A 24,865-nucleotide genomic window follows, 5' to 3' on the forward strand; every position below is an offset into this window, starting at 1 on the left:
TTCTCAGGAAAAAGAAAGTTTAAAAAAGTAAAAATTGCCTTAAATTCTAAGAAGAGTTTAATCAATAATGGAAAAGGTACCAGAAAGTTTCTGTGACTCAGTATTGATTTTTATGCCTCCTCTGAAAGGCACTTGCAGGTCATTACTGAATTAGATTGAGCAATCCTGAAGAGCTAAGGATTTTTACCATCCTCAGAAGCCAGGTATTTGTTACTCAAGGTCATTGCAACTGTTTATTTTTGGAAAGCCATTAGTTCCACATTGTACATAAGAAAGAACAGTTTTGGGTACCCAGCAAAATATCTGAAGATTCTAGAATGCCAGCCTTCCACTTTAAGTTTTTGTTAGAATACATAGGTTATTTTCAATCTCTCCTTTAGCAGCTCAAATTCACGTTGGTGCCAGGTCCTCAGTGTCCTTTCTGCTTTCAGGACTGCATTTTTTCTTCAGTTTCTTAATCTTTTCTTCTTTTCCTCTTACACTGTCTGTTGCTTCATATGGAAGAAGGTATCTTCTCTGAGTACTGAATATATAGTTGGATGTAAAGAACGAGGAAATCCCCCAATTAATCCTTCCGTATAGTGCTACTTTACAACTTCATTTCCTTTCAGTTCTAATAGCATACCAGTATTAGGATAACTTTCTCCAGATAACTGTTTTCCCCAATGTAGATTAAATGCCTGTGCTGAGGGAAAAAAAAGAAAAGACCATTGTTAAGGGAATTTTATGCATATGCCTTCATGCTCTGTATTATATTTAGTAGAAATTCTGGGTGCGTTAATGGGTTAGTTGGAATGTGCTAGGAGAGGATAGTAGAGTGCCAAATCCTACCAGTGCCTGGCTGTAGGTGGGAAGGTGCCATTGAATAGCTTCAGCTGCATCCTGGGAATAAAGCAAGCCCAAATCAACAAACCAGTCCATCTTTTATGTTCTTCTATTGCCTATTTTCTTATTTTACACAGGACCTGTAATTAAGTTCTTTCTCCTTTATCTGTGGAGAAAGTAACTACACCTTTTCTTCTCGTTAAATCAGACAACTATCTGGTATCTCATATGACTGCCTATTTCTCCCCCCCCCTCCCCAGAAAACATGGAAAAAGTTTCATTTTCACAGGTTGATTTCTTACGATTTTTGAAAGATGTGATCATTTCTATTTATCTCTCCTAGAAATACTAGGCCTTCAGGTAGGACTGCTTCAACAGTTATTTCTGATGAGAAGAAAAGGAAAATAGACGGACCACTAAGTATTATCTATTTGCTTTAGTGATGTTCAGCCTTGTTCTAAGTGCTTTGTCATTATGTTTACCAGATAAAGTCATCTCTGTATTTCAGCACAAGATTTTGCTGCTCATACTCTGTTGTGCCAGGATTTGTGTATACAGTACCCTTTTCAAAGCTTACAGCCACTAGAAAACACAAACAGATTTAAAAGTATATATTGAAATCTCTGGAAGATGCAGACATGGAAATGTTTTTTCTCACTGAAAGACATCTGGAGGGTGTGCATGAACTCCAAAGGGATCTTTGCTTTAACACTCTTAACTGATTTCTATTATTCAGAGTTGGAAATAAGAAACTGCACTAGTGTTGTTGCTGATGTATTCCATACGCTGCTGTACAATCAAATTAACTTCTCAACTTAAAACTATGTTTTCCAATCAAATATCTTTTTCCTGTACACTGAAATCTCTTCAAGTACTATAATTTGCATGTTTGAAGAAGACATGTTGAGCCCCTTCCAAATGCTGCAGTTAATGGGTTCTCATAAGTATTCCTGTAAAGTATATTAAGGACTGTCATAGATCAGCAATAGTAGCTGATAAGTGTTTTAAATCCATTGAGTTGATTGGCACTCTTTCGCACACTTACAATAAAACGACAGATTCAGATGTCTTGAAAAAAAAAGGTGAGAGCTTGTCTCCAGCACCAGGGACCTTCCAGAGCTTGTCTCCAACTTCTCCAACAATTCAAACAGCTTGAGGTCAGTTCCTTATGGCAGTGCCTGTCTCTGTAACAGCTGGCACATGGTTGTTGGTTCCCTGGCTAGCTGTGAGTTCTGCCACTGAGCTGATATGCCTCTACCTATGCTTGGCCTTTGTGTGGGGTACCTGTGCCCGTACAGGTGGATGCTCAGGTGCCTGGCTGAATCAAGGCTATGACAGCAACTTCCTCTGTCACTTTGCAATGAGGAATGGCTCGAGTACAACCCTGTAATCTGGAGCTGCCTTCTCACACAGAGGTCTTAATTTCACATTTGGATTTGGTACTCTTTTCAAAGCAGATTTGTTGCAGACATGGTTTATATTTGCAGTGGGTGCAGGGAAATCAGGGGATATAATAACATTTGAGGTTTCTGTGGTCCGTGTTAGTTCTGAAGTCGTTATCTATACCTCCCAGTTTCATAAACAGATGAAAAGAGATTGCTGTTCATTTCCCCAGACACTCTTAACTTAGGGCAGCAGCACTGACAGTAGGTCTGGAAGACATTTTGGAGGAAGGGAGCTCTTTCTTCCTTTGCATTTGGTTTTGAAAGGGAAGTTTCACTGCAAGGATTTTTGTGCAGGAGGTTCTTTTCCAGCACAAAAAATGCCGATGCGAGCTTGGTCCTGAAGCTGCAGCCAAAGAGCTGCAATGTGGGCAGTGACTCAGCTCAAATGTACTGATGGCAAACAACCTTCACATGGCTCTGCAGCAGTGTTTTGGACTTCCAATTTACCTATCTAAATTTCTTTCAAGCTGCTAAGGACTGGCTGATGTATTCTATCTGTCCACAGGGAGGGTTTTATTTTCTTTTGCCTTGGTACAATATTAAAAATGCTGCGTGTTGGCTGTTTCTACTTCTGTTACACTTCTGATATAGTTTCCAAGGCTTTTATTACCTACATTGAACACTTTATTTAGTAAGTTGACACATACATCATGAAGTATCTTACTCACATTACGCTGGCTCTCAGTAGAATGATTTTTCCTAACTACCTAAAAGGCTGATGTAGTTATTTACTAATGCTATGACTTGATTACAACTAGGTCCTTCACCATTTGTTTAATAATAAGTACTAATTGTGGAGATTGTATTCTACTGTCACTTTGGTTTTGCTTCATAGGACCGATTAAGAAAACAATGATGATGTTTTCTTACATGGTGCCTGGGCTGCAGTTCCACCAAAACTGCCCATGAGGGGATTAGGGTTGTGTCCCTAATGTGGAGAGTGCAGCGCTCAGCTGGCTGAGAGGGATGGCAGAAAGTGATGGCTTCTGAGCCACCCTAATGGATGCCAGATGTGTAGCTTCTCAAAAACTGTTCCCTTGTTTTACTGGAAAAGTAATTGTTATCCTAGCTCAGGACTGCAGGAAGGCTGAGCTGTGGGAAAGGGAGGAGGAAGCTTTCTCAGTATTCCAGATTGATGTGTTTTTTAAGATGGAGAAGCATGAATCTGCGCACTTGGAGGTGTTTGTGCAGATGGAAAGGCACAAACTGGCGATAACTGTTCCCTGAATGATGCTATCATCACGCCAGAGCTGATCACCCACTCTCTTAGCATACAAACATGGATGGAAACAAGAGGTTACTTTCAAATCCAGAAGGTCAGCCACTTTTTTTACTGAACAGAGAGTCTGTTACAGAGGAAACATGGGAACTGCTTCTAATTTTTATAGTTATAATGCAACTTTTTGACTACAGCTATTGTTTTATTTCTAATAGGTTCAACACTGTAATGCATTTCTTATTATTTTAACACGTGAAAGTATGTGAGCGTGCAGCTTCCCTGGGACCAGCCACAAGCTTGCCATAAGATGGGTTATCTGCTGTGTCTGTGCACACACAAAGCCCTCTGCCATGCCAAACAGCCTGCTTATCCATATGCTGCTCTCAGATGAAAACAGAACCGCTGTGATTATACATCTTGTGGTTTTTACACTAAATTTTCCCTTATAGGTATCTTTTCTTTGTTGAATTCACTGAATTAACTGCAGTTTAACAAAAACACTTATTAATTAATTATGAAAACTGGAAGGCAAGAAACAATACCAAAACATTATGTGCCACAATAAGTGCCTTGCGCCATCATCACTGCAGATTAATTTGTACTGTCGTTGCTTATATAAGCTGTTGCAGTGATAAAGATGAATGTATATGAGGTTGTAATTGCTCCTGTATCCAGAGAAGTCACATTCTCAGCTCCCTTTTCTTCTTCTCCTGCTCCTGGAAGATGAGGGCCATCATTCCAACACGTGATAATAGAGCTGCTTTGTTGAATCAAGACTGAAATCCTTGAAGAGAGCCTTGTGGTGAATCTGTTAGGAATTGTGAAAACAAATGTAATATGATCACCCAGAGGTACCTATCGCAGGATTATCTGGGCTTTCGTCAGCACACTAACCCACTCAGAGCTGAAAGGCAGAACTGAGTCATGCAGGTTTAGTCCTGTTAGTGCACCTGTTGGCAGTGATAAGAATCAGCATTGCACATGTGGTCACCATACTTTTTTTTTTTTTTAATGAACTAATAAAAAAAAAAGGAGAAAAAATGGTAATGAGGTTTCCAGCGATGGTGTGCAATTTATAACCTATATCTCTTCAGACAACATACATCTGACATGGGCTTTCCATTTCTGATTTTTCAGCTAGTGAAAAGCCAAAGATCATAGTCTACAATCTAATAGATCAATACAGAGGAGCCACTCTCCTCCCGCTGTGAGCTCAGCCCCCCCCCCCCCCAAGTCTGTAAGCAGGGACACCTCCCCCTAGACCAGGCTGCTCAAGGCCCCATCCAGCCTGGCCTTGAACGCTTACAGGGAGGGGACCATCCACAACCTCACTGGGAAACCTGTTCCAGTGTCTTATCACCCTCACAGTCAAGAATTTCTTCCCAATATCTACACTAACTCTTCCAGTTTAAAACCATTAAAACTAATAGAAGTAGATGGCTTGTTTTTCTACTTGCAAAGGGAAAGAGGCACTTTTGGGGTGAAATCAGTGTTGTTTTACAGGAAGCTGCTAACAAAGGCTAGATGGGTCCCACTCCTGTGCCTGCTCCTCTCCATTTTAAAAGATGGCCTAAAATGCTCAGATGTACACATCAGTTGTGCAGCTATCCAAGCCCAGGTGAGATAAATGTAACCCTTAATGCCAGTACGTTTACTTAAATGAAGCAAGCAATGCCACCCCCAGTTCTTCAGCTGCACGTCCCCTCCTTACCCATTGCTTTCAATTTTTCAGACTTTCCATTGTTTGCCTCCATAGAAAGGGCACAGCCCTTCCTGCAGAGCCCAGTGTGATGTCCTGCCTCTCAGTAATCTGGGGAATGGGTGCTCAGATGGCCATTTCAGAAGTGACAGGACCTGGCAAAGAAGCTGCCACATCCTAACACATTGTTTCTCCATCAGTACCATAGGCTGACTTTATCTGGCTTCCCAACCAGCTGTGGGAGCAGTAACCTCAGATGCACTGAACAGCAAAACTGGTACAGCCCTGCAGCACCGGTCCAAACAGTTTTTCTGCCAGTTGTCCATGGAACTGTTCTCATCCTCATTTTACCTGTAAATGAGCCCTTATACGTGAACCAATACTGTGTTCATGAACACAGGGACATAGTTAGTGGTCACAGTGACGATGGGTCAGCAGTTGGACTAGATGATTGTAGTGGTCTTTTCCAATCTCAGTGATTCTATAGATCCTGTGGAGACTGTAAGGTATGCACTGCATCTTCATCACCACTTTGCACGAGAATACATTTTACCTCTTTGTAGAATGTTTACATTGTCCATTGTCCTAAGAAACATAAATCCTACACTATCAGAAAACTGATTTGTTTGCAGTCTGTAACCATTCAGGTAGGGGGGAAAAAATGAAGAAACTACAGTCAAGGTGATTAAAGAGAGAGACAAAATAGAGCACTTAAACTGCAATCTACTGCAAATGAATAATAAAAGCAGATCCAAAAATTATGTTGCGTGAAGCAACAGTCAACTCTAATTCTTTCAAGCTGATCTCCCCTGTATTTTTGTTTAGTAAGTAACCTGTCAGCTCTGATCAGGATGGGGATTTGTTAGTGCTGAGGCAACAAACAGCCCCACAGCTAGCAGCCCCATGGGGAGAGGAGTGGCAAGCTGCCAGAGCCCAGCATTCTCTGACCAGACCTTTTTGGACAGTCCACACAAGGCGATCTTAGTGTTTCAGTACTCAGTTTACCTGCTTCAAGTTACTTGATGATCTTGATGTAGCACAGAAACTTAACAAAATCTCAACACAATACAGCAACTTCAGTACAGCTGAGTGACAATAAAGACATGATTCCCATTACTGATCTCTGCATGCTCATTGTCAGGATGTCGGGCATCCCTAATTGCCAGGAAGGAGCTGTGGCCTGCAGCCAGCTCAAGCTCATTGCTCTCTTCCAAGAAAATTCTGTATGTCGCTTGGCTTTTGTACTCAGTGTCGGGCTGATCCATGTAGACACTTAGCCCATGCTGGTCTGGTTGTCTCATAAAGACATTCATGCTTTTCTGATGAACTCAAGCGAGGCCATTCACACAACCCAGGACTAACTCAACTGACAGAGATACTTATCTACACATTAAAAACAAGCTGCCCTCCAGTCCCCCTGGTGCTAAGTTCATCTTCCTTTACAACAGATGTGGTCACTCCCTATATCTACCCTTGAGCTTCAAGAGTACGTCGTCCTTGCCCACCTTCTGAAGCTTCTCCATTGTAGAGGTTTGTTGTCCACTCTTGACATAGTGCAGAGAAACACTTCGAGTGCAGATTATCTGAGTTCTTCATCAGGCAGATGACGACGTTAGGAAAACATGAGGTGAAAGTTCTTTATCTGTCAAGCAGTGAATTTAGTCTTTGGTACAAACACTGGGAACAGCCATGCAGTTCTACCAGGCAACATGAGAAAATTAGGAGGAAACATACATACATACATACAGATATAAATAAATGTAAGTAGAATATTTCTAAAAAATAACATTTCCTATGAATTCCTATGCAGTGTTCATAGAATGGTTTGGGTTGGAAGAGACCACCAGCTCAGGCTGCCCACGGCCCCATCCAAACTGGCCTTGAGCATCTCCAGGGACGGGGCACCACAGCTTCTCTGGGCAGCTGTGCCAGGGCCTCACTGTCCTCTGGTTAAAGAATTTCCTGCTTATATCTAATCCAAATCTACTACTTTTTAATTTAAAATCATTACTCTTTGTTACTACATTCTCTGAAGAGAGTCCCTCCCCAGCTTTACTGTAGTTTCCCTACTCTTCTTTTTGAGAGACATGCTTTTAATAAGTTAAGCATAAAGTCTCTACTTAAAAAAGAAATACACCAAGAATTAGGGTCCAGAAATCTTCTTTGCATTAGCACTGAATGCATTAAAAAAAACTGCAGTAACAGATCAAACGCTTGTGTTTTATTCAGGGCAGAGTAGAGGGGGAGAGGGATCACCTCCCTTGACCTGCTGGCTATGCTCTTTTTAACGCACTCCAAAATCCCATTGGCCTTCTTGGCCACGAGAGCACACTGTGGCTCGTGGTTAATCTGTTATCCACCAGAACACCCAGGTCCCTCTCCTCAGAGCTCCTCTCCAGCAGGTCATCCCCCAGCCTGTACCGGTGCATGCAGTTATTCCTCTCTAAGTGCAGGACTCTACACTTGCTCTTGTTAAACCTCATCTGGCTCCTTTCTGCCCAACTCTCCAGCCTGTCCAGGTCTTGCTGAATGGCAGCACAGCCTTCCAGTGTGTCAGCCAATCCTCCCAACTTCGTATCATCAGCAAACTTGCTGAGGGTGTGTCAGTGGTTTGCGGAATGGTTTGACTCGGTACCATGACGATTAAGGCAGGGGACCCACAGGCCCACGCCCCAGGGAAGAGGAAGGGGGAGAGGGAAAAAGGGAGAAGGGAGATGGGCCTAGGAACAAAACAGCGGCAGCGATCTGAGGAGGGAAGCTAATTTACTAAATAAGATATTAGAAAGCAAAATATCACAATATAATACAATATAATTGGAATTGAGGCTAGTGAATCAAATAAAATGAGCAAGAGAGAGTGTCCAGTAAACCGAAGGCCTTACGCTAACATTGAAGGCGGATGGCTGCAACAAACACCCACTGCTGAGCTCGATCCCAAAGGGAAGAGAGACGGTCCCGTGACTGCAGACAGTTTTTGTCTTTCCCCCTAAGTGGAAACATGTAAAAATACAAAGCATCGCACAGTCCTCTGGGGAATGTAGTTCTTCTCTTCTGAGACAGGCATATCCTTAACTATTGATGATCCATGGAGTTAGAGCATTAACTCTTCAACTCCCAGTACACTATATGATATCATGATGTTGAATATCAATAATATAACAAATCAAAATGAAATGAAATGAGATTTCAGGGGTTTAGGGTGATTAGTTCAAGGGGTGGGAGCACAAGTGGTGTTTGCTTCCACACCTTCTGGGGTGGTGAAGGACACAGAATGGGCTAGGAAAACACAGGTGATGAATAATTGGCTGAGAGGTTGGTGTAGAGACAGACACTTTGGGTTTTTTGACCATGGGGCAGTTTACTCAGCTCCTGGCCTGTTATCTGTTGATGGAATGCACCTGTCTCAAAGGGGGAAACGAATCCTAACACAGGAGCTAGCTGGACTCATTGAGAGAGCTTTAAACTAGATGTGACTGGGGAAGGGGATAAAACAGGGCTCTCCATTAAAGAGTCTAAGGAGGCTGTGCTGGAGAAAGGGGTGAGGCAGATATCTTAGCTGAAGTGCATCTATACCAATGCACGCAGCATGGGCAATAAACAAGAAGAGCTTGAAGCCATTGTGAGGCAGGGTAACTATGACCTTGTGGCTATTACAGAAACATGGTGGGACCTCTACCATGACTGGAATACTGGGATTGGTGGCTACAAGCTCTTCAGAAGGGATAGACAGGGAAGAAAGGGTGGTGGCATAGTTCTCTATATCAAAGCGTGTTTTGATGTTGAAGAGCTTGAGGTTGGAAATGATAAAGTAGAGTCTCTATGGATAAGGATCAGGGGGATGGTCTTTAGGAGTGACATCGTGGTAGGGGTCTGTTAAAAACCGCCTAGTCAGGATGAAGAAATAGACAAGGTGTTCTATAAACAACTCGTAGATGTTGCACGATGGCCAGCACTCGTTCTCATGGGGGACTTCAACTTCCCTGACATATGCTGGAAATATAATACTGCACAGAGGAAGCAGTCCATGAGATTTCTAGAGTGTGTGGATGATTGCTTCCTGACACAGCTGGTGCAAGAGCCTACCAGGGGAGATGCCTTGCTAGACCTGCTCTTCACTAACAGGGAAGGACTAGTAGGAGATGTGAAGGTTGGAGATTGTCTTGGCCAGAGTGACCATGAAATGGTGGAGTTTGCTATTCTTGGTGATGTCAAGAGGGTGACTAGCAAAACTGCTACCTTGGACTTCCGGAGGGCAGACTTTGACCTGTTCAGGGTGCTTTTGCAAGGGTTCCTTGGGATTCGCTCCTGAGGGGTAAAGGGGTCCAGGAAGCCTGGATGCTCCTCAAGATGGAAATCTTAAAGGCACAGGAGCAGGCTGTCCCGGAGTCCCGTAAGTCGAGCCGGAGGAGAAAAGACCAGTGTGGATGAACCGGGAACTTTTGTTGAGACTCTGAGAGAAAAGAAGAGTCTATGTCCTCTGGAAGATGGGACAGGCTACTTGGGGAGACTACAGAGAACTGGCCAAGATTTGCAGGCAGGAAGTTAGAAATACTAAAGCCCAGCTTGAACTTAGACTGGCTACTGCTGTAAAGGAGAACAGGAAACCCTTTTACAAATATATTAACAGCAAGAGAAAAAATAAGGAAAATTTCTCTCATTTACTTGATGAGGCAGGGAATGTAACCGCACATGATAAGGAAAAGGCTGAGGTTCTCAATGCCTTCTTCACATCTGTCTTTAATAGACAGAGCAGTTGTCCACAGGGTACTTGCCCTGACCTGGAAGTCTGGGACGGAGCGCATAATGCACTCCCTGTGATCCAAGCAGAGACGGTCAGAGATCTACTCCTCCATCTGAACTGCCATGGGACCAGATGGGATCCACCCAAGGGTGCTGAGGGAGCTGGCAGAGGTGATTGCCAAGCCACATTCTGCCATCTATCAGCATTCCTGGTTATCTGGAGAGGTCCCACAAGATTGGAGGCTTGCTGATGTGACTCCTATCTACAAGAAAGGCCGTAAGGAAGACCCGGGGAACTACAGGCCTGTCAGCCTGACCTCGGTATCAGGGAAAGTTATGGAGCAGATGATCTTGAGGGAGATCACACGACACGTGCATGGCAACCAGGGGATCAAACCCAGCCAGCATGGGTTCACAAAGGGCAGGTTATGCTTGTCCAACCTCATCTCCTTCTATGACTGAGTGATCAGACAGGTAGATGAGGGAAAGGCTGTTGATGTAGTCTACCTGGACTTCAGCAAGGCCTCTGACACAATCTCCCACAGTATTCTCCTGAGGAAACTGGCAGCCCGTGGTGTGGACAGGTTCACTCTTCTCTGGGTGGAGAAATGGCTGGAGGGCCGTGCCCGGAGGGTAGTGGTTAATGGAGTTAAGTCCAGCTGGTGTCCTGTTACAAGTGGTGTCCCCCAAGGGTCAGTATTGGGGCCCATCTTGTTTAATATCTTTATTGATGACCTAGATGAGGGAATTGAGTGTACCCTCAGTAAGTTTGCAGATGACACCAAGTTGGGAGGATGTGTCAATCTGCCTGAGGGTAGGGAGGCCCTTCAGAGGGATTTGGATAGGCTGAACAGCTGGGCTGAGCTCAATGGGATGAGGTTCAATAAGACCAAGTGCCAGGTCCTGCACTTTGGCCACAATAACCCCATGCAATGCTATAGGCTTTGGGGCAGAATGGCTTGAAGAATGTAGAGAGGAAAAGGACCTGGGGGTGTTGGTTGATGCTCGGCTTAACATGAGCCGGCAGTGTGCCCAGGTGGCCAAGAAGGCCAAGAGCATCCTGGCCTATATTAGAAATAGTGTAGCCAGCAGGAGCAGGGAGGTGATCATCCCCCTGTACTCAGCTCTGGTACGGCCGCACCTCGAGTACTGTGTTCAGTTTTGGGCCCCTCACTACAAGAAGGACATTGAGGCCCTGGAGCGTGTTCAGAGAAGGGCAACAAAACTGCTGAGGGGTCTGGAGCACAAGTCTTATGAGGAGCGGCTGAGGGAGCTGGGATTGTTTAGTCTGGAGAAGAGGAGGCTCAGAGGAGACCTTATTTGCACTCCACCACTTCCTGAAGAGGGGTTGTGGTGAGGAGGGGGTGGGCCTCTTCTCCCTGATAAATAATGACAGGATGAGAGGGAATGGCCACAAGTTGCGCCGGGGAAGATTTAGATTAGATTTGAGGAAATATTTTGTCTCTGAAAGAGTGGTCAGGCACTGGAATGGCCTGCCTAGGGAGGTGGTTGAGGCACCAACCCTAGCGCTGTTCAAGAAGTGTTTAGATGAGGTGCTAAGGGATTTGATTTAGTAATTCAGTGGGTAGGGATGGTGATGGAGGATGATTGGACTAGATGATCTTGTAGGTCCTTTCCAACCTAATGAACCTATGAACCTATGAACCGATGAAATCACAAAACCATGACAGGGTGGCCACTGTTCCCTCATCAATGTCATTGATGAAGATGTTGAACAAGACTGGACCCAGCACGGACCCCTGGGGGACACCGCTGGTTATAGGCCTCCAACCGGACTCAGCACTGCTAATGACAACACTCTGCACTCTGCCAGTCAGCCAGTTCTCAGCCCACTTCATTGTCCACTCGTCTATCCCACACTTCCTTAGCTTTGTTATAAGGATGTCATGGGGGACAGTATCAAATGCCTTGCTGAAATCAAGGTAGACTACATCCACCGCCCTCCCCCCATCCACCCAGCCAGTGACAACATCACAGAAGGCCACCAGGTTGGTCAAGCATGACCTCCCCTTGGTGAAGCTGGCTACTCCTGATAACCTCCTTTTCTTCCAATTGTCTGAAGTCCTGAGAAATTATTTGCATATCGTCCCACCCTCTTGAGCATGCGTCCTAAAAAAGAGGTGGGGGTCTCTAGTGGTCGCTGGATGGAGGCTGACTGTCTTTCTCGCAGTGTACTTTCACTCTTTTAAAGGCGAGTAGCCCAAAGCAGCTTGTTCTGGTGTTGTGTTGAGCTGAGGCATCTGTTTCACTGTCCTATCTATCTTCAGGGGAAGGCTTCCCCTTGGTCAAGGATGATGGGCCAGAGAGCATCTAGACAAACTTAATGGGCAAATGCAATAACTCAATTTGCAATAATGGAAATCCATGGGCCTGATGGGATGCACCCACGAGTGCTGAGAGAACTGGAAGAGGTGTCTGATCAACTGCTCTCTTTCACCTTTAGAAGGTCGTGGCAAATGGGAGAGATGCCTCAAGACTGAGGATAGCCGGTGTCACTGCAGTCTGTAAAATGTCAAGAAAGGAGATCCAGGGAACTACAGGCTAGTGAGCCTTACCTCTGTGCCTGGAAAGGTGAAGGAACAGCTTGTTCTGGATGCCCTCTCCACACAATTGGAAGAGGAAAAGGCTATTGGGCATAGTCAGCATGGATCCACCATTGGGAAGTAATGTTTGACCTCCTTTCGTAAATGAGAGGGGAGAACTGGATACACGACAGATACAGAGAAGGCTGAGATACCAAATGAGTTTTTCTGACTTGGTCTTCGCTGGCATGCAGGATTCTGATATTTCTGACATCCCTGAAGCTCGCATGCCTGAGTCTCTAGGTGGGAACCTGGGAACTAAATCCCATGCCTCCCCAGCTGTAAGAGCCAAGCACATCTGAGACCGCCGCGTGAGACTGAATATATACAAGTCTGTGGGGCTGGATGTCATGCACTCCTAAAGGATCCTAATTGGATGACATGCACTCCTAAAGGAGCTGGCTGATGTGGTTGCTGAGCTGCTCTCCATTGTATTAGAAGAGGCGTGGCTGTCAGGAAAAGTCCCTGGGAACTGGAAAAGAGAAAACATCACTCTCATTTACAAGAAAGGGAGGAAGTAGGACCCAGGGAACTCTAGGCCACTGAGCTTCCCCTCAATGCCTGAGAAAATCATGGAACGGATCCTCCTAGAAGATGTGTTAAGGCACATGAGGGATAAGTGGGTGATCAGAGACAGCCAGTATGGCTTTACCAAGGGAAGGCTGCGCCTGACCAATCCATTGTGGAGTGACAACATTGTTGGACAAAGGGAAGGCAACTGATATCTACCTGGACTTGTGCAAGGCCTTTGAGATGGTCCCCCTCCGGAACCTTATCCCTACACTGGAGAGGTACAAATTTAAGGAGTGAAATCTTTGGTGGATAAGGATTTCTTTGGAAGGCCATAGACAGAGGGCTGTGGTGAATGCCACTGTGTCCAGGTGGAGGCCAGCATCAAGCGGTGTCCCCCATGGGCCTGTCTTGTGTCCGGTGCTGTTCAACATCTTCATCAGTGACATCAATTACAGGGTCAAGTGCATCCTCAACAAGTTTGCTGATGACACAAGGCTGAATGGTACAGCTGACACATTAGAAGGAAGGGACGCCATCCAGAGGGACCTCGTCAAACTCAAAAGATGTGAACCTCATGAGGTTCAACACAGCAAAGTGCAAGGTTTTGCACTTGGGTCGGAGTAATCCCGGATACGTATACAGACTGGGAGAACTCCTTGAAAGCAGCCCTGCAGAGAAGGACCTGGGGGGCCTGGTGGCTGAAAAACTGAACGTGAGCCAGCAGTGTGCTCTTGCAGCTGGGAAGGCAAATGATATTCCGGGCTCTGCCAGAAGAGGGATGGCCAGCAGAGACTGGGAGGTGATTGTCCCTCTTTACTCTGCCCTCGTGAGGCTCCGTCTGGATTACTGCGTCCAGACCTGGGGCTGCCAGTGCAGTAAAGATGTGGAGAGATGCGTTGGAGAGGGTCCAGAGGTGGGCCCTGAAGATGATGAGAGGGCCAGAGCACCTGTCCTGTGAAGACAGGCTGAAGGAGCTAGGCTCATTCAGGAGAAGAGAAGGCTGTGAGGAGACCTCATGGCAGCCTTTCAGTATCTAAAAGGGATTATAAAAAGGAGGAGAATCAACTTTTTACTCAGGTAGATAATGAGAGGACAAGGGTGAATGGTTTTAAGCTGAAGGAAGCATTGGATGTCAGGGAAGTTCTTCTCAGTAAGAGAGCTGAGGTTCTGAACAGACTGCCCAGAAAAACTGTGGGGTGCTCCGTCCCTGCAAGTGTTCTAGATCAAATGCATGGGGTCTGGGCAACCTGGTCTAGAACTGGATCTGGAGGTCGGTGGCCCTACCTGGGGCAGGGAGGTTGGAACTTGATGGTTCTCAGGGTCCCTTTCAATCCAATCCGTTTTGTGATTCTAGGACTCTGTGAATAAAGGCTGAGTAATCTGGGTCTGTTCAGCCTGGGGAAAAGAGGATTGAGGGGGATCACGTAAATGTTTATGAGAACCTCAAGAGAGTTGGGAGGCAAATGGAAGAGGCCAGGCTCTTCTTGGTGGTGTGTAGCGATAGAACAAGGAGTAATCATATACTGGAAACTCCACACCTCACAGTACTACCATCAGGTGTTGTTAAACGTACTAATGGCCTCTTGAAATGGACACTGGAACCCAAGAGTCAAGACAGGCACAACTGGTGACAGATGCAGTAACAAAGGTCAGGAGTCACTGGGGAATGAATGGGTCCCCATGGCCCACTGCATTCTGCCCTGAAGCCCCATTCTTACTTCCTGGAAAAACACAACCTGAAGATCCTGTAAATTCACTCTGTTTTCCAGGACAGCCGCTCCTAGGTAACTTTCCAGTACCAGGGCAAGTACATGTGACTGTAAAGACTGCCCCTGAGTACAGGGGGATGATCACCTCCCTGCTCCTGCTGGCTACACTATTTCTAATACAGACCAGGATGCCGTTGGCCTTCTTGGCCACCTGGGCACACTGCCGGCTCATGTTGAGCCGAGCATCAACCAACACCCCCAGGTCCTTTTCCTCTCTACATTCTTCAAGCCATTCTGCCCCAAGCCTATAGCATTGCATGCGGTTATTGTGGCCAAAGTGCAGGACCCGGCACTTGGTCTTATTGAACCTCATCCCATTGAGCTCAGCCCAGCTGTTCAGCCTATCCAGATCCCTCTGAAGGGCCTACCTACCCTCAGGCAGATTGACACATCCTCCCAACTTGGTGTCATCTACAAACTTACTGAGGGTACACTCAATTCCCTCATCTAGGTCATCAATAAAGACATTAAACAAGATGGGCCCCAATATTGACCCCTGGGGGACACCACTCGTAACAAGACGCCAGCTGGACTTAACTCCATTAACCACATCAGGGTGTCTGAAATCAAAAGTTTTACTCTAAAGCTGAAGGCGAGATGGCTAGGGAACCTCCACTGCTGGAATGGCCAGCAAAAGAGGGAAGTCTCAGGACTTGTATGCAGTTTTATCTTTCCCTCTGAGTGGAATTTGGGAACATACAGTCCTCTGGGGTACGTAGTTCACTTCTGAGGACCAGGTATCCAGAAATCTGGTGTGGTACTTTAATAGTACCATATCATTTTAAAACCTTGTTTTAAACAAATAATAAAATCATCAAATCTTTGAATTGCAGTGATTTCTAAAATGAAATAATTGAATGCTTGATTAAAATACTACCTAACCTGAATTTCTGCAGAAGTCAATTCAGTTTAGCAAAAGGAATGCACAACTATATCCTTACACACTTGTTGACCAAAGATCAAATGTAAAAGCAAGTTTGTTAAGCCAGAATATGTTTTATGACTGAAATTGTATGTGAATAACAACACAGCTGTAATACAGTGACAGAGCTTTCAAATTTTATGGTATGATGAATTGTTACTGTCAAGGCCATTAAGAATATACAGCAATAAATTGGTATGCAGACAATGTGTTTTTACACTATTCAACCTCCCTGTTCTGCCACAAAGCCTCACTCTTAAGAGGTTGTAGTGAAAGATTGACTTTTGCTGTCATATACTCAGTACTGCCTACGATAAGCAGGGATGCCCACAATCAAAACTGCAAACAAAGGGTAATTATCTGCCATAAGCAAATAAAGTTATTCCTTTAATAACAACGTTCCATTCAAAAATAAGAAAGAAACTACAAATATCCTGCATCCTGTTTCTACACCAGAAGCTGCACAGAATACTCAATACTTGTCACCTTAACGGGACTCCTGCTAATACAACCTGACGACGTTCAGAAAAACAGGATTTGGATCTCAGTTCAGTATTCAGCCACTGCCTAATGAGAATCATGTTGATCACAAGAAGAAAAATCCCCACCCCCTGAAAGAAATTTCCTATAGCTGCGGGATCAAGTGGAAGACTAGAGACAATTTGATGATGAAAGCAAAAAGGCTGTATTTTTAAATATTTCCTACCATATACAAGAACAAATGCAGGATGTGTTGTTTGCTTAGTTTTATTAATTTATTTTGCAGGAATCTGCAACTTGGAGTATGCACTTTCTGGAGGTACCATGCATGCATAGCCTCTGAATGCCTTTATACAATTTCAACTCTTAGTAATAAGTTCATTCACAGCATACACAAGTCTAGAATGTAGACACCATATATACAGGATTAAACAAGATCGTGTCTTCTTGTTTTAATGAAAAAAATTTAACAGGGTTTCACACAGCAGGAAATATGGATTAGATACACTGGTGCCACCATAAATAAATAAATTCCAAGAACACAATTTTTTAAAATCTTTCCAAAGGTATTGAAAGTCCAGGATTATAATATTGCATTAACTCCACTGACTTATGATTATTCAAAACCAATAAAACAGTCGCATTAATATCTATGGACATAAACAGCAACAAAAGCCCCAAACTGAAGAATCTGGCAGAGGTCAGTCACGGCCAGCTTCAAATAACGCTGACATTCTGAAACAAAACAAACGCAGCAGCACAGAGAAACAGTACTGACTATGAGATGTGTAATTGTGCACATCATCTTTCTTAACGGGATGGAGAGTCGCTGTAGTATGGAGCACATCAGTTCTATTGTGCCAAAGAAGCTGATGAATTGTCTATGTCCAACGGTCCATTTCTTGTCAGGATAGTCGTTTTCACATTCTAGGGTGTATCACTGGATTTCAAATAGCAATTATCATCCTGATGACAATATCATCACATTCTTTTTTATTTTTTTTTAAACATTCGTCTTTGTTTTCACTTTTTCTTGTCTCTATTTCAACTCAAGTATTTTTATTTCAGTTCCAAAGGGGTTTTACAATCAATTTAAAATGTAAGAGTACTTAGAAATTGAAATGAGAAAGATGTATAACCGGGAGAGATAAAATAACTGAAAGGGTATTGTTTAAAAAATGCAGTTTCGTAGCATAACATATTCGGAAAGTACTGAGACCAGCTCTTTTAAGAATTATTACACCTTTTCACCACAGCTCCCAGATTTCAAGAGAAACACACACATACCACAGACACACAGATACACAATTCAATCTGATCTAAGACTACATTTTACAAAGTACTTCCTTTTGCTTGACTTCACACCCCTTTCCTCTTCAATCAAACAAGACTAATAATTACATCGAATTAAAAGTAGATTGAAAGTTCAGAATTTTTTTTTTTTGGTTTGCTATACTCTGAATCGTTTTCCACAAGCCCCACTCTAAATAAAACTCTTAAAAGAACTACAGTAGTATTCTATAATTATAGGGATTTCATCTTAATAGCACAGTAAATATAAAATTAGCTTTATAAAATTTCAGTGAGTGGTGAAATCACTTCAAATGTTCCAACGTCTGAGTAGTTACAAACTCTACCAACCTAGTAACACATTTGAGGGAGAGCTCCGTCATTAAGGAAAAAAAGAAGATACAAGTAGTGCATTAACTCGACACAGTGGCATCAGCATCCCACCATTCACACATACACACAAAAGTTTTATACAATACAGTGCATTTTTATATGCCAGCTGACATCAGGGTTTCATGTGCATTCAATAAATATTACACAAACCAACCTTTTTTGTTTGTTTGTTTTTTTGGCATAATCTACAATTCATTGTGGGTGCAAAATCACCTGCAGCACCTGCTTTCAGAAGGAAAACAAATCATCATCATTCAGAATACAGTTTACATTCTAAGAAACTAAAAATATTTAAGCACCATGTAAAGTCTGCACTATTAATGTCTCTGCGAGGGCATTTACAAGTAAAGGAATACAATGGAGGGTTTTTTTTTGTACAAACAACAAACGAGAGCAAGTGAATGACTGGAGTAAAATTGTTGGTACAATGGAATTCACTTGTGTTTTAATGGCACTCACTCAGTCTTCCAAAAAGTATCTTGGTGTCAAGGCAGCCTTCCTTCTCTTCTGGTAAAGCTATGGCTAAGACTTAATGGGTCTCCATTAACGCCAGAAACTATGCACTTACTGTTATTTCAGACCAGCGAATTACTGGACTGCACACACTTTAATCAGAAGTAGCATCTATTCTGCTTGAAAATGACAACTACAATGATGCACAACACCTACTCTCATTTGCTGACTGCCATTTTAATTGCTGTCATTTTGTATTCCAGCAAACGAACGCTTCTAGAATTTCAACAGAAGTACAAATGAATAGAAAACTGGAATAACACAAAGGCAAAGGCATCAGGATAGAAAAGTCATGAAGTTACTGGCATCGTTCCGAGTAATTCATTTATACAGCCAGTAACAGCAGTGGTATTGTTCATCCTAGGTGTAACGTTTCTGCTCATCTGTTTTCTTGATACCACTTTTGTCAACATGCTCACTTACACAAGCACAATTAATAGTTGTTTTCAAACTTTACGTGGATGGCAATCCCCCCTCACACAGCATAAAAGAGAAGGTCTGAAGGGACAGAAACTCTCTCTGATGCCTTTGACTTTGTTTTGCCCATCAGTGGTGCGCACTGATTGCTGGAGTTCTTTTAGCTTATTTAAAATTATGCTGAAGATTTAATTAGTGCAAGAACATATTGAAAAATGCCAGATCAAATACTGGTTCCTCATCTAAGGTCACAGTTTATTTTTTATCATCATCTTTACATGCAGGGAGAGAAGACACCAGATTGAGCAATGAAGCTGAGATACATTTTCCACCACCCACCTCTTACAAGTGCTGCCTGCTTTTGAATAAGGATTCAGACACGTGATTGTTCCACCACAGCTTAAAATATTATCACGCATCAAATGAATTGTGGTAATTGATCACATGGATAGGGCTGCCTTAAGAACAATCTACAATGAAATAGTTTGAATCTCTCCTGGTCAGCTTCTGCATCACAGAAGTGAAGTCAATTACCACAACTCAGCTGACATGCTTGGTTTCATCTCTGATTCTTGAAGAAAGTACACCATAAAAGCTCAAATGCACTGTGCCGGCCTCTGAAGGGCACACAAAACCTCCTACTCAGTTGCAGTTTTGAAACACAATCATCCAGCTGCCCAAAACCAAGTTCAATTCCAAAAATAATGAGTGCTTTATTACAGCAATCCGAAGCATTCAGACAAATTGGAGATCACCTTTATAATACAGTATATCGTATGCATGAAAGTACCAGTATGATTTTCAGCTGCAAGTCTTGTGTTCTTCAACCTACAGCAAATACTTCCTGATCAAAACAAAAAAGAATGCAGTGTGTAATTTTTTTTCTTCAAGATCTGCCATCTGCTACTTTATACAGGCTGGTTTATTAACAATGTGCAAATAAACCTGAACTGAAGAGCTAATTGATTATTTTTCAGCTAACTCTGAACTGGGGCACAAGGTACCCTCTGCGATGTAAACATTGTAAATTCTTCATAAATTGAAAGCTGAAAGAGCCTAAGAAACTGGGTACAAATGCTTCTGATACAGAATCATGGCTGAGCTTGAGTCTTTCAAACCAAATCTGGGGTAGTTTGTGTTTGGCATAAGTCACCGTGCTGCTACAGCACAGACTTAGAAAATTGTTGTATATAAAAGCATACTTTTGGCTTTTAGACACAACGGCCAAATGAACGCATGCGGTAGTATTTTCATCCACAATATGGTACAACTCATTCTTTGTTTATTACCAGTGTTGACACAGCCAGGTGAGCACTGTACATGCAAAAGGGATTGTAAAAAATTACCTCTGATTTAAACTCTCTGTAACACTCACACAGTATCTCGTCTAGTCACCTTAGGTCACTATTTCAAACAGTAATTTTTTTGTAGACATAAATTACCCTGTAAAAAGCAGCAATTACAAAAAAAAAAATCAAAAAACAACAAGAAGGGTCTTTTATGTTTCCCCTCCCTTCTCTTTCTATACATTGAAAAATTAATGGTTGCATTTACCTGTCTTCTTTTTCATTAGCTTACAATCTAGAAGCACAGGGAGCCTTTGTTTTCCAGCTAGCTGTAGCCAAGTTAAATCAACTCTGGCTCTTCAGTTTTTTGGGTTCAGTGTAACATTTCACACCATTCCTAAGAGTCCTATCACTTGATGTTTTTTAAATTAATTTTTTTTTAAGAGCTACTAAGCAGTAACTGTAACCACAGGACTAAACACCAGTAGTTATTTGCTTTCCTGCATACATTCTTCCTGAAATTAATCCTTTTATATTTTCAGGTTTTCTTTTCTGCTTTGTTCACTGTAATAGGATAAGAAAGAATTTCACCCTTATTTCTTTTCTAGCGTGTCACAAAGCAGAAACGACTTAACACATTTCCTCCAACCCTTTGCAATATGAAGATTGTAGACGAGCAAAGGCTGGGCAAATGGACTGAAAGGTTCCCCATGTTTCCTTCTCCTACAGCTGTCAGCTTGAGAGCCTGTTTTCAACCCAATGCAGCCCCTTCTTGTTTTTCAAGTGTATCGTGGCATTTCACACTGCTCACAGCGATTTAGTGCTGGGTGATTTAGAAAGGTGCAGCTATCGCAGTTCCACGGAGCCCCTTCAAAGTCTTCATCTCTTGGCTGAGTCCGTGCAGTCTGCTTGGAATTGTTTGGATGTTCTAGAAAAATAAAAAATTTTAAAAAAGGGAAAAAAAATGTTTCTTATTTGAGAAGAGGAGGAGGATGGGTAATTTTTCTGTATTGATAAAACATTTTTTATTTCCTATAGCACATCTAAACCAGTTTGTGAAATCTGATTATTTTAAGTATTTCACTTCTGTGAAGAGCCACTTAACCATACTGCATTAGAACAAAATCAAGTCACTACTGTTACGTCCATGATATTGCTAAAGGTTTAATAGCTTAAAACTTAACAAATTAAGTTTCTTACTAGCACTCCATCCATTAACATCATCCTGTTAAGAATGACCTGATGTCTATTAAGTCTCCTACCACGCTTCAAATTCCAATAAACTTCCTTTTATCTGAAGTGAAAGACAGCTTTAAATCAGATCCTCCTAACAGTTTGACCAACAATATACTTTCTGTTTATTTTCTGGCATTTATCCAGGAGGAAGAACATGCAATATAAAAATAAAATGACAGGCCTACATCAAAACTAGGAGATTCACAGAACTGCAGAACAGCTGAGGTTAGAAGAGAACTCTGGTTTAACTCCGTGCTCAAGAACGGACACATAGAACAGGCTGCTCAAGACCATGTCCAGGCAGCTTTTGAAGATCTCTGAGTAAGGAGACTCCACAGCCTCACTCTGGATGATCCATGCCAGTACTCAGTCACTCACAGTGTCAAACTGCTTCCTAATGTTTAGGTGGAATACTGCCTCTAGTCTTGCCTCTCAGCACCACTGAGTCTAGCTCCACCTTCTTTGCACCCTCCTTTCAGGTATTCATAGACGCTGAGATCGCCCTGAGCTTCCTCTTCTCTATGCTGAGCAGACTCAGCTTCCTCAGCCTCTCCCTGTAGGAGAGGTGCTCCACACCCTTGATCACATTCACAGTCTTACACTGCACTGTCAAAGGCCTTATTAAATCCAGGAAGGCAATGGTTCACTGCTCTCACATCCAACATCACCTACCAGGCTGATCATTTTATTATAGAAGCTTATCAGGCTGGACAGGCATGACTTCCCTTCAATTAATCCATGATAACTGCTTCTGATTATTTTCTTGTCTTTCAAGGGTCTGAAAAGGGTCTTCAAGACAAGCTCTTCCATCACCTCCTCAAGGATTGAGGCCTGTAGCTCCCTACGTCTTCCTTCTTCCCACTCATGAAGACAGGAATGACGTTTGCTTTCCTCCAGTCTTTGGGCACTTCTCTGAGTTGCCACGATTCCTCAAAGATCATACAGAGCAACCTCAATCAAATCTGCCAGCTTTCTCAGCATTAACAGGTGAATTCTATCACTAACGAATGTTTAGTATGCTTAAGTACTCCCTGGCCTGGCCCACTCCACCAACAGTACATCCCTCCTGGTCTCTGCAGCCTGGCATTCTTGAAGGTTGGTCTCACTGGTAAAGACTGAGACACAAAGTGCATTCAGTACCTCAGCATTTTCCCTGTCTCCTGTAATCAGCTCTTCTGTTTCATTCAGGAGAGTCCATATTTCCCACAGTCTCCCTTTTGTCACTGATGCAGACTTCTCCAAGGCCAGGTTGGATGGGACCTTGAGCAGTCTGTTCTAGTGGAAAATGCCCCTCTGTCCATGACGGGGTTCTGGAGCTAGACAGTCTTCGAGGTCCCTTCCCACCAAAGGATCATTCTATCAAGTCTTGTTGCTCTTTGCATCCCTGGCCAGATTCAATTCCATTTGGGCTTTAGCTTTACTAACTCCATCCCTGGATACTCTGATAGTATCTCTACTCCTCCATGGTTACCTGCCCTTGCTTCCAAACTCTGAATGCTTACATTTTATGCTTGAGTTTGGCTAGCTCCTGGTTCACCCAGGCAAGCTTTCAGGTAATTTTGCCTGACTTCCTCTTTGTTGGAAAGCATTGGTCACGAACCTGGGAGAGGTGATCCTTCAACAGCATGTGCTAAGTAGCACTTAAATCTGTTTTCATTCACATAAACATCAGTACATATAAATACATAATCATACACGTATTTGATTGCAACCCATGAAGGAACCAAGAAAGGATTTCTGATGTCTGCTACCAACACTTCAATCATCAGGCAATCTCTGGTAAAAAAAAAAACCTAAACTTTCCAAGATGTGGAAATCCAACATTTTACAAAATGTTAATATTCTAAACAATGTTAGAATTACTTAGAAGGAAAGGTTAAGATATCCACCTGCTAAACAGACATTGACAGATTAAAAATAAACAAACAAAAACAACTTAAGTTGTAGAAAATAAAGCACTGCAATTTGTGATTCAAAGTGCACACACTGCTCAGTATCATCTGCTCAGAAATTTAACAGATGGCTGACAACAACAGTGCAAGTAACACCTAGGTTTGTTTACAAAAACATACTTAAAGAGAAAAAAAAGTATCCTCCTTGCTTAAATATAAGCCCTATCCAGTCCAGATGCAGTATAACCATATTAGCAGCATGTGGCCTAAACAGATTCTCGCTAAGCAAGCAAGTCGTGTGGGCAGAAGACTGCATTCATGTTGACTAGCCAGCCTGAAGCACAGAGCAGAACCTTGTCTGTCCACACCTGCCTGTCTATCCATATCTTAATAACTTAATAGTAAGGAGAATGGGGTTTTCTAGGAAAAAAAAAAAATGAATTTGACAGGTCTATGTTAAAAGCTGAGCTCAAAATACAAAATACCAACCCTAACACACATCACTGCTAAGTTGATGGACAAAACCTGGAAGCTAGTCTTAAGTCACAACAAATTCCTACACAACAGTAATTCTAATTGTCAGTAAAATCATGTATTTCATCCAAGTCTTGCACATTACTTTGCTCAAAAAGAAAAAAAAAAATAGACTAGTGTAATTAGGAGCACCTCACTAAACATCACTGAGTACCTTGAATCAACCACACCATCCCTGCAATTTAACATGAATTTTGTGCCACTGCTCACCTGATGCTATCTATCTTCACTGTGCACTAGAACTTGTGCAGGGAACATATCTCAAGGTGGGTTTTTTTTAAACTGATACACAGGTGAGCAGCAGCCCTAGGCCTTTTAAAATTTCCACAGGCATTTTAGAACATCAAAGGGAAAAGTACTCGATTCAGAAGAGGGAGGAAAAGTGCTTACTAGCAACTATATTATTTATCGTTATTATTAAAAATTAAATTTGGATTTTCAAACAGAGCATAAAAATACTAAATCAGAAAAGTAAGTTTTTCCACTAGTATTTTTAGTACACACTGCTCACATTAAGAGGAGGCAGTATTATGAACTCATCACACAACATTTTCAGAGAAAAGAGCACAGAGCACAGGATCCTGGATAAGCTGTTTTAGTAGTAAGATATAAAGTACTTAAAAACATTTGCTAACATTTGAAATTAATTCTTTCAACAGAATTCAAGAGCCAACTGAAGAAAAAAAAACAATCAAACAAAAACAGCCAACCAAACACCTGTGCAAAGAATAACTGAGACAAATGTAGGATTCTGCTCCAAAGGGACCCCTCATACACACTCGAGTGCAGAGTGCTACTGAGCTATGCAGCCACTAGGTGTCTGCTTAGCGTGAGCTGAATCACTCTGACACACTGACTCAACCTCCACAAAACTAAGACTGAATATGCAGCTCCTGTGTGGACATAAAACTCAGGGCCTAAGCAGGATTGAAATCCTATATGCTATTCAAATAGTGCAGAACATCTCTGAGACCAATAATGAACCTGTTTAAGTGGGACACGCAGACCCATCTAAGAAAACTTATTTTATCACAATTCTTAAATTATCTCATGCTCTCTGCTCTCTAAAAAGTACAAACTTCAGGGCTA

General features: G+C 42.7%; 2 protein-coding genes across 5 annotated transcripts in view; one reads left to right on the top strand and one right to left on the bottom strand.

Moving 5' to 3' along the window:
- Window positions 1-24,865, top strand: part of GK (glycerol kinase) — a 499,514-nt gene that overhangs the window by 46,987 nt on the left and 427,662 nt on the right. The window lies entirely within an intron of this gene.
- Window positions 20,340-24,865, bottom strand: part of TAB3 (TGF-beta activated kinase 1 (MAP3K7) binding protein 3) — a 34,427-nt gene continuing 29,901 nt past the window's right edge. For all 4 annotated transcript variants that reach the window (XM_065741544.1, XM_065741546.1, XM_065741545.1 and 1 more), the window contains one exon: window positions 20,340-21,042. In XM_065741544.1, coding sequence (XP_065597616.1) covers window positions 20,894-21,042 — 149 coding nt within the window. In that variant the 3' untranslated portion in view covers window positions 20,340-20,893. The remainder of the gene's footprint in view (window positions 21,043-24,865) is intronic.

Source organism: Cyrtonyx montezumae, unplaced genomic scaffold, assembly GCF_038088225.1.
Source record: "Cyrtonyx montezumae isolate F1298 unplaced genomic scaffold, pur_monq_1.0 scaffold_3, whole genome shotgun sequence".
NCBI lineage: Eukaryota > Metazoa > Chordata > Aves > Galliformes > Odontophoridae > Cyrtonyx > Cyrtonyx montezumae.